Source organism: Haemaphysalis longicornis, unplaced genomic scaffold (genome assembly GCF_048455015.1).
Source record: "Haemaphysalis longicornis isolate Haplotype H1 unplaced genomic scaffold, Haemaphysalis longicornis Haplotype H1 scaffold_3, whole genome shotgun sequence".
Classification (NCBI taxonomy): Eukaryota; Metazoa; Arthropoda; class Arachnida; order Ixodida; family Ixodidae; genus Haemaphysalis; species Haemaphysalis longicornis.
Genome location: NW_027526335.1, coordinates 121,670,704 through 121,680,706, shown reverse-complemented (window position 1 = coordinate 121,680,706; position 10,003 = coordinate 121,670,704). Strand labels below are relative to the sequence as shown.

General features: G+C 47.0%; 1 protein-coding gene across 1 annotated transcript; it reads right to left on the bottom strand.

The window, feature by feature from the left end:
* Positions 1 to 494: 494 nt before the first annotated feature.
* Positions 495 to 9,508, bottom strand: LOC144175065 (uncharacterized). The gene is made up of 3 exons (XM_077704108.1): positions 9,117 to 9,508; positions 8,004 to 8,450; positions 495 to 2,483 (listed from the first exon to the last, which is right to left on the bottom strand). Exons 2-3 carry the CDS (start codon positions 8,435 to 8,437, stop codon positions 2,468 to 2,470), a joined length of 450 nt encoding a protein of 149 aa, XP_077560234.1. The 5' UTR covers positions 8,438 to 8,450; positions 9,117 to 9,508; the 3' UTR covers positions 495 to 2,467.
* Between the last annotated feature and the right edge of the window lie 495 nt (positions 9,509 to 10,003).

Genomic DNA, 10,003 nt, shown 5'->3' with positions numbered 1-10,003 from the left:
TGAACTAGAAATTTAGCCGGCAGATATTTTATTCTCTATTGGTCAAATAAAAACGAGCCAGGCAGAATGGAAGTTCCAGGAAAAGCCATTGGCCTAAGAAGCAATTGGGATGCGTGCTAGCAGGTTATCTATTAAACATAGCAGCGCTTTTCTAATGCGTGTCACTTGCGAACATCTGCAAGACCACATTTTCTGTGCTTTTATTTTTAAGTTCCCAGATGGCTGATGGGTGCAACTTGCAAGATGCAACAGCCGGAGGATTACGCCGCAGGCTACAGCGGGAAGACTTTCAAAATAAATTTCTGTCGGAATTAGAAATTGCCTTCTTGTAAATTTTCACAGCGCTGGGTTCTGACGAGTTCAGTCGCCTAGGCGATCGCATTATATAAGGTAAGGGAAGTTGGTGTAGTCGAGCTCTTGCATCGAATCCCCCATGCTATTCAGCCCAAGTGCTGAAGAACATAACTTTAAGATACGACATCACAACCAAGCAATAAACAAAAACGATTCATTTATTTCCAAGTTTTAACACAAAACACAATAAGCCTATTACATCTGCTCCAAACTTTATCAAGAAGACCGCCAATATTTTCCCTTTCGGAACCGCGAGGGATTGAAAGCACTCTGCATATCTGAATTCGGCCGAGTGGTGCAGGACTAGCATACAAAATCGTTAGGCTTCATGGGCCTCCACGTTAAGGCATAAACATCACAGTTTCCTTTGACCACATAAAAGCCCGTTTCATCGGACTGCCACCACTAATTTTGTGCAGCTGTTCAAAGACTGCGGCCCTGTTGACTCACTTGTAGTGAGGCCAATCACGCCATCGCTTCTGTGAATTGCACGTTTGAATGCCCCGCCCCTTTTGAGACAAGGGCTTTCCCCGAAGGCAGCTGCATGAGATGGCTGTGTTTCATAAATGCTCCATCACGATTGGAAGTTTAAGACACTTCACATTATTCAAAATACTAGTCGAGGCCGACCGTGTCCTTGGTGGATAGACCGGCTTGATGATGCTTGTATATACACGGGCTCCCATGAGAGAACGGGAAAACAGGACCCAAATTGAAACATTCACAGGCTGTGTCGTCTTTTTTTTTTGGGGGGGGGGGGGGATTTTTGTTACACCACTGTATAAATTCACGAGAAGAACGGAATTTTATCCGTCACCACACGAGACAGTCACTTCCAATAGAGTGATTTAAGTGGTCCCGTTGATTGGCTAGGCGATAGCGCCATCACTAGCTGCCTATGAATATGTTCTGGCCCGAAAGAGGCTTTCTTTTTTTTTTTCATTGTCCGATTGGTAGCAGTAAGCTCGTTATGGCCACCGAAATCGGGTGATTATCTATAGAAAGTCGGGTAAAGATGCCCGCGTGTCGCGTGCATTTTGTGACCGCGCTCGTGTTTAGTGGCGGAGTTTCCCCCACCAATGGGACACATTACCACACTTTCGATCTCCAAGGTTGCTCCACCGTGTTTTTTCTCAGTCGTGCTGGCGACTCCCGTACACTCTTGCATCGTTACATCTCAGTTCTGTCCACGCGGGAACATTTCTCTCGCGCGCGGGTTTTCCGACGTCCAGTCGTTAAGGTCACGACTCTGGGAGAAGAGGGTTAGCATTAAGCACACGCGCTTCGTTGCTTCAGACGTCATCATCGCTTTGCTGTTTCTCTTAACGCCGTTTTCTGCTTACAAGCTTGCCATAATAACTTTCGTCATGCAAGTTGCTGGGACAGATGACTCACGCCAGGACCCCGTAATGGGTAAAAACATTCTCGACCCGTGTAATGTCGTGGAGACGTTGTCAAGCTCGCTACACTTGTTTTAGCCGAACACTCCATCATTCGAAATTTGTATCTGACGTAATTAAGTGCCGTCTCAAGCGAGCTAAATGCGTCAGAAAAGTCCGACATTTCGCCGTGCCGCGGCGCTTCAATCATGAGTTTCAAAATTTGTGTACACATGTCCCAACCAAGCAAACAGTTCTATCATCATAAATTTTGTTCGCCTTGTTCACCCGCTACTGCGCTTGCAATCATCGATTCCCGTGCCCGGAAATTATAACTATGTCAAGACGTTACAGTAGCAAGAAATAGAACAGTAATTAGTTCAAGCCGATTCTTTTAAACAGCGGTTATGGCACGGAAGCCTAAGAGTTCGCTCAGGCATGTAAACAACCCGCCGACGAGAGTTATCAGAATTAGTGGAGGGGTTCCTTAAAGCAAACCAAATGTGCCACTATAAATAAGTAGCCGTAGCTAACGAACTTATGCTTGGCACAAATGGGAGCCGAATGATCATTTTGTGGGTTTGTAGCCAATAAATGCAGTCTTGATTGTGGTGTTTCTTCGAAGAAGGCATCGGTCGCGTCCATTCCAAAAGTTGCGAACTCTGCACGCCGGCAGGAGTCATGGACTGGGAGCTCTGACGGAGAAATGGCTGGCAGAGATTGATTCGGACGCATTACCCGTGGAAGTGGCTGTAACAAATAGAGGCGAGAAAGCGATATTACAACTCACGATCGCTCGCAACAATATCAAAACAGAACAGCACGAGATGGGCGTCACCCATAGTACACAGATTTTAACAAACACGACCATTTGCAGTACGCAATATTGCTTCTAATCGAATGCTTCAATCATGTGTGTGTAAAATTGGTGTACGAGCAAGGGCTAAATTATTTATAAAACACTTAAAGAAATGTTAAAAACAAAAAAGTATCCACTAAAATGAAACCTGAGGAAGAGCGAAGCATGCAGTGTGTAAGTGTATTCTTGGCGCCTTGGCATGTTTGCCAACGGATATGAAACAGTTGGGGGGTAGAGGTATACAGCTTTGCTGTAAAGGTCTCGCGTATTTGAAGCACAAAGCGTTCTAGCGCGAAGCGTAAACGAGTGTCCCGGTGTTTTTTTTTTAGTACGCGTTACGTCTTGCGCGAGGCGTAAACGACTGTCCCGGTGTTTTAGTACCGTGACTACATGAGACGACGGTTACGACGACGATATTAGACGCCGACAGCCTGAGATCCCCACGGACTTCGCCCCTAAAACGCATTTTATTCGATTGTCAGCTGCTCGTAATATATCGTACAGATAGATGAGAGAATTCCCGCAAGTTCAGACTTCTTTTTTAATCATATAGTTGAAATGTTAAAAACTACCAAGTACCATTGGAAAATATGATAATTACTTCACGCGACCATATTACAACACATTCTTCCTCTACATCGCGTACTTAGTTGATTGGGCGCATCCGAAGGGTATGCTTGTGGATAGATGCATCAGGTTTTCTTAATATATTTAAAATTATCAAACTATCTTGTAGGGTAGGGATCTAATAAATGAAGGAAATTGGGCTGATATCCGTTGCACCATGTTTTTTTCTTTTTCAGGTTGAAAGAACAGCTCCTGTACATCAACAGGTTTGTGGTAGTTTCTGCTAGAGCTATAACACTTTTAACCCCAATGTACACGTGTTGTTTCTGACAAAATATCACATGAACGGCCTCGAGCAGTTGGCAAATCGCGCTGACAACCAAGTCTCAACTTCTTGCCGACTGGAATGAAGAGTCGTCCCCCATGCGACGCAGCAGCGCTAAAGATGCATTTTCACAAAGCTGGTGGCTGCTCCATTTCTGGAGACAATGTTTAACCATGCACAAAGCAACCGACTGGGCTTTACGAGTAAACTGGTCAGGTGTCGTACAAAGTTTTATTGGGGGATTGACGACTAAGGAGCCTGCAAGACGGAAACATGTAGGCTCCCTAGAGTTGGCGGGCATGCAGCGCCCTCTTGTGCCCTGCCGCCATGGGTACAGTACTAGAGCAGACGCCCCGCATGTTTGCATTAACTGCCAAACGGCCGGTCGAATTTCATTGATTTATAACGGAGTTTAGCGAGCATTATCGGTATCTCAATGGTTAAAATATCACGAGGACTGGATTCACTGGCCAAAGAAAGCCCAAAGGTGTGATATTTTTTCTCCCGTAAACAGCACATACCTCCCGTGCGCGCAGTTTTCGCGCGTGGAAGTGGGGCAATGTACATTCGCTCGGTGCTTTCATGCATTTCAAACCATTCCTTCTTCCACGGAACCTTGCTGTCATTCCTCGAGATAGATCAAAACAGGTGCTTCGGTGGCGGATGATGAAACGAGCAGAACGTAATAATACACAAGTGGCCTAGCCGACACCGATCGCCGTAATCATGGTACACCTGGTGTCGTTAGCCCCATTCACTAAGAGCCCCGAATTATACCGTTATATTACGCACCCAGCTTGTTACTTTGGGCGCTGTATTTTAGCTAAGAACAGCATCGTCTAAGTTCAATTTCAGAGACTGCGGAGTGCGTGGCGTGCTGCCAAAGCAGCCGAACGGGTTAAGTCACATTCGCTTCTTCTTCATCTGTTTTTTAAGTGTGCACGAGCTGCTTTGAACAGAGCCGCACTCACTAATGCCCCCTTATAGCAGCGCTCAGAGCTACTCGGTATGATAAGCCGTTGAAGCGACAACAAATGTTCGGAGAAATGGGTCCGAAGTGGAAACGTGATGAGAATTTATATAGACCACTCGATCATGACTTTGTTAAAACACATTTTGTGTGCATTGTTATAGCTGATGGCAACTCCCTAGTGTAAAAATTGCATCGTTGGCCTTGTATAGGTAAATCTTCTATGTTCTTGTTTGTGTACTGATCCTACATATATTATACGTACAAGTTTTCCTCTTCTGATACCCCCTATGTAATTCCCTTTGGGACCTTTAGGGTATCAAAATAAATAAATAAATAAATAAACCAGTCATCAAAATAATTCTTTAGAGCGATGCACAAAAGATTTAATAACAGTATACATGAGGCATCAGTGGCTGAAGAAGGCTAAAAAAGTAAGCTCAATTACTCTAGGCGCACTGTAGCGCCCATATAATTATAGAAATACACCGAAGGTATGGGTGATCCGACGGCGTTGAAAATGATAACAGCTAAAACTGAGCCCTGATTCAGGAATCGGAACTACCGGAAAGTATCAGCCGTGGGGAAACAGACTGAGTGCTTTATTTTTTTTTATTTTTTGCGCGTGTGCAACTACCAATCTATATAAATCTACGGGAGTACCAAACTAGTCGACCAATTAAGGCCGACCTACGGATTTATATGGGGGCCCAAAATCTTGCAAATTTGGCCCTAAATATTGGTTATTGAATTTGTTGTTGACGTTCGTTTGTATCTGGTGTAGCTGGGTCCGTGTTTTAACGAGCACAAACTCTAGCAACGGTCTTTACTGTTGCTCATTGGTTCGCGAAAGAATATCCGTGCAGGGCCTATCCCTGCCACGACTTGAAGGGCTAAGCAATGACATGTGTTATGCCACCTTGTGGTGCACTCGCGAAGAAATGAGCTCAATAACCATTTGCAATGCGCGAAGGATGAATTTTACTAGCACTGAAAATGCTAGTTTTCCCGGCAAAAAATACGCAGTTAGGTGCGAGCTCGAATTCACGCGAGTACATTTTAGAGGCAAAGCCCCTAAGGGGCTCGACATGTTAGCGTCTCATGTCGTCGTCGTAACCGTGGTCTCATGTTGTCACAGTGCTAAAACGTAACGCGTATTAAAAAAAATACCGAGACACTCGTTTACGCCTCGCACTGGAACGCTTCGTAAGACACTCATTTTACAATGCCTCGCGCTAGAACTCTTCGTGTTTCGAAGACACGAGACTTTTACAGCGAAGCTGTATACCTCTAGCCTCCAATGGTTTTATCTCCGTTTGCAAAAACGCTAAGGCGCGAGGAATGCACTTGTACACTGCATGCTTCGCCCCTCCCCAGGTTTCACGTTAGTGGAGTTGGCCCGGGAATTTTTTCGTAAAGCACGCGCTTGTGTTGGGAAAGCAAGTTGGCCTAATTCATGTGAAGAGAAACTGGGTGATGTAAAAGGTTTAAATAGAAAAAATGAAAGCAATACAGCGACGATTCGCTCTGTGTCTGTTCTAGTTCACCATCCAGTATACGCAGCCATCGCTCCCCGTCGCATGCAACTAACTCATATGAAGAGCAAACCGAGGTTGCTGCTGCATAGCATTTCACGTTTGGATTGCTGCTAACTGTCGAAAACGAGAGAAATCCTAGTGCGAAGCCTGCGCGGCCAGAGCATGCTGCGCCCTTAGAACGGCGCTGCACGGAGACCTTAACACATGAATTGTGCAGCAACAGCTTGGTGCACTCGCTTTTGTTTCTAAGGGCGGTCGGCAATTGAAAGCTCTATGTCATAAAGCTTACTAGATTAAGGAAAAAGCGCTCGGCCCAAACTGTACTTCTATCATATTGCCACGAACCATGCATTGCGTTTATTTATTTATGTTTTGCTTTTACAGCCCGGCTGCGCCGGTCTTTGTTATCTGTGTGCCAAGTGCTTGTTCCATCCTTTATTTTCATGCCGCACACGTGTTATCTCTTTTGACAGGGAGATCGTTTCGAACTAACGTCAACAGCCTAGAATTATCTTCTTCGATCTACAATGTTCTGGATGTAATTCGACGGTTCGAGAAACAGTCGCACCCAAATATAAATGCCCGCAGAGCAGACGCCGTGGTATTCGACTCGCCGACGCTCGCCTGTGCACGTCACTTTGTTGACTGCTTGTAGGATTTTAGGGTTTTACGCGCCGACGCAACGCAGGCGATGAGGCGCGCCGTAGTGGAGGGCTCCGGATTAATTTTGACCGCCTGGGGTTCTTTTACGTGCGCCGAAATCTCGTACACACGGGCATTATTTGAGTTGTAAGGGGAGCACAAGTTCGCTACAATAAACGTGCTTTCCTGAAGACAACTGCGTCGTCTTTGGGTTTATGACAATATGAACATCGGTTCACTTGCGAGAGGAACAGCTTTGTCAGTCGCATGCTGTTTCCTCGACGCTGTAAATCAATTTGCGTGCCAAATAATTTTTTTTTATTTTTTGCCAAATGCAGAGCCCACGAATGTATTATACCCTGGGGGTGGCTGGAGCCGTTGCCGCAAGGATATCGGAGGGTCCGCGCTCATGAGCGTTCCTCAGCACTACAAATGTATACACGGGTAACGCGGAGGCCGGGTGTGGTACTACCCGAGGCCTCCTTACCTGTGGCGCAACCTGGGCAACGCATGAGGCCTATACGGTAGTAGCAGTAAAATCGAATTCAATTCAGGTGTCTGACAGTCCAACATTCAGTCATTAAAATGACCTATGAAATACCGTCAAATTTTCACGGTATAGTAGATAGCTCTAACATGATGGGGACATTTATGCGGAGTAGAAATATCAGAATAAAATTACTTAATGTATATATTAGACAAGCCAGATATATTCTGATTTATGGGTTTTCTGCGCTGGAGTTTTGACCCTCGTGCCCAACGCGGCTTGGTAGTACAAAAGCAGACGACCCGCGCCGCCCTCCATGTTTTAATCACAAGCCAAAGCAAAACTTCGGTATTTAATCGCGTTTTGATGTGTTTAAATGACAGCAAACAGAATAAAATAGCCCGTTGAGTAGTTTTAGAGGCTAAACAAAATAATATCTGCTTAAAAGATCCATCTAATCGGCTTTCTTTTGCGGGAGCTGCCGTGGTCGTAGCGACGTACGTCAGTACCACCTGGTAAGGTGGTCTCAATTTCTGACTAAAATTATCCTTTTTTTTTGGCTTAAGAGAGACAAAGGAACAGTTCACAAGCAGCATAAAACATAGCACGTAGTTCTCCTATACCCATAAGTAATAGCGAAAGGTTACGCCCGTGTGTTCGAGGTTTCGGCGCCCGATAAAGATCCCCAGGTGGTCAAAATTAATCCGGAGCCCTCCACTACGGCGCGCCTCATCGCCTGCGCTGCGTCGGCGCGTTAAAGCCCACAATCAATCAAATCAAATAGCGAAAGGTTGCTTCAGCGGGAGCATGCAAGCGGACGCGAGCAGTGCAGCCGGCTCATCTGACACCACCGGGCATGGTAGCTTGTACACGTGCACTTACGAGTGGATCTTGTGCTTGAGCTTGGATAAGAGACCACCGTGACCACCGCCATAACCTCCTCCGCCGTAGCCTCCTCCGCCGTAGCCTCCTCCGCCGTAACCGAATCCTCCACCGCCGTAACCTCCACCACCATGGCCGTAGCCTCCTCCGCCGTGACCGTAGCCTCCTCCGCCGTGCCCACGACCACTGCTGATGTGCTTCTTTGTGATATGGATGTTCACATCGACCACGGCGTGTTGGGTATGCCCACCACCGCCGTGATGATGGCCACCACCGTAGCCGCCACCACCATAGCCGCCACCACCGTAGCCGCCACCACCACCCCAACCGTACCCCCCACCGCCCCCACCCCAACCACCACCACCGTAGCCACCGGCGATAACTTGCTGCAGAAGTACTGCCGACACTACGAGCAAGAGCAGGCCTGTGTTCATCTTGTAGTACGTCCTACGAAAGAAGAGACAGAACGGAACGCGGGGTTAAACTTGGTTTACAAATGTAATTTCTACGCTTTCTAGGAGTAAGGGGAGGCCGGTTAGCGGTTAAAATTTTACATCCACCAGAAAAAAATTTCGTCCGCACTTTCTTCCACTCTCACTCCATGAGAGAACGTGGTTACACATTTTAAAATTTTAGTTTGCAGCGAAATGTGTTTCTACCCTTTCGCATGAGCCGCGAGGCAAATACGCACTTTCTCGAGGGGGATTCTGTGACTCCAAAGTACCGAGTAGGTGACCATGCCACTAAACTCCGCAGGCTAAGCACCATATGGTAACTCAGCATCGACTTCGTCTGCGTGCCTTGTCCAGCTTCATAGTACAGAATGTAAAAACCTCTAAGCGCATGCAGAACATTAGCCTAGTAACAATAATGTCTTTTAATTCCCGAACCCTCTCACCTACTCATGTGTTAGCCTCACCTGGAAATTAGCGTTCACTTTCACTACTGGCGGTAGTTTCAAAACAGCATTTACAAGTACTCCACGTCATTCACTCTGGAACTAAGTTACGGTACCCACTCCTAAAAAGGATGTCTGAATGTCATAAAGCCAGCTTCGTACACATAAAGCAGCGTTCGCAAAGACAGACTAGCTAGGAAGGCGCAAACACTTACCCGTTATGTGGTTCGTCTTAGTCCGTGGAGCAGCGCGTAGTGATATGGCTTTCGCACTGTTGCCCCCCGCCTATATCAGTCCGAGCCGCTTCCACCGGGAAAATACCGTGCGTCGGGAGCGTGCGCCAAGTACAACCAGGGTCAGGGTCAGCGGTTTCGTCCACAATGCGTCGTCCCGCCGCTGGTCGCAGCCTCCAAACGAGTCGCCTTGTATGCTCGTGCAGTCGGCTCGTAATGGCACCTTAGCGGCAGTCTCTCTCCATTAGGGCTTTCCACAGCGCCGTACAAATGTCGTCTTTATCTCCTCGTGACGTCGATGCGCGAGGAGGGCAAGGATGACAGCAGACCCTCCTGAGTACATTCTGCCCGCCCCGGCCGGAACCTGCCACGGGCTATTTGGAATTTCACCACTCACTATGGCGACGTCGGCCAGGGGACAGCCTTATAGTGACGTAATCAACCTTGTGGACGAATGCTGCTGAGAGGATTGGAGGGCGGCGCGTAAACATATCAACGCTGAGAAAAGTTGCAGCTGGAGTCATTTCAATCTACGCCAGCTCTGGGCAGACGCGAGAAACTTTTTTTTATTGCTTGGCAACGAGACAGCGTGTGCTTGTAGATCTGTTACGCGTGAAGAGACAACGAGGAAGATGTAAATATTCATGAACAATAATTCACCGAACCGGATCTCGGCAACGCGCTTTATATTACGGCGGTTTCGGAAAAGCCCGCCGAAAGCCCTGCGGCTTTCTTTGCGCGCGTAGTTGGCTGCATTCAGCCCAGTAAGGTCACGAGATCTGTATTAATTGGCATGGTATGAAGAAGCCATGTAATTAACACGTGTAAGTAACCGAAGAAACAGGAAATTGTGCGTCCTGTACAAAAGT

Excerpts from the sequence above, each read along its gene's own strand:
- LOC144175065 (XM_077704108.1), bottom strand. The coding sequence starts at position 8,437 with ATGAACACAGGCCTGCTCTTGCTCGTAGTGTCGGCAGTACTTCTGCAG.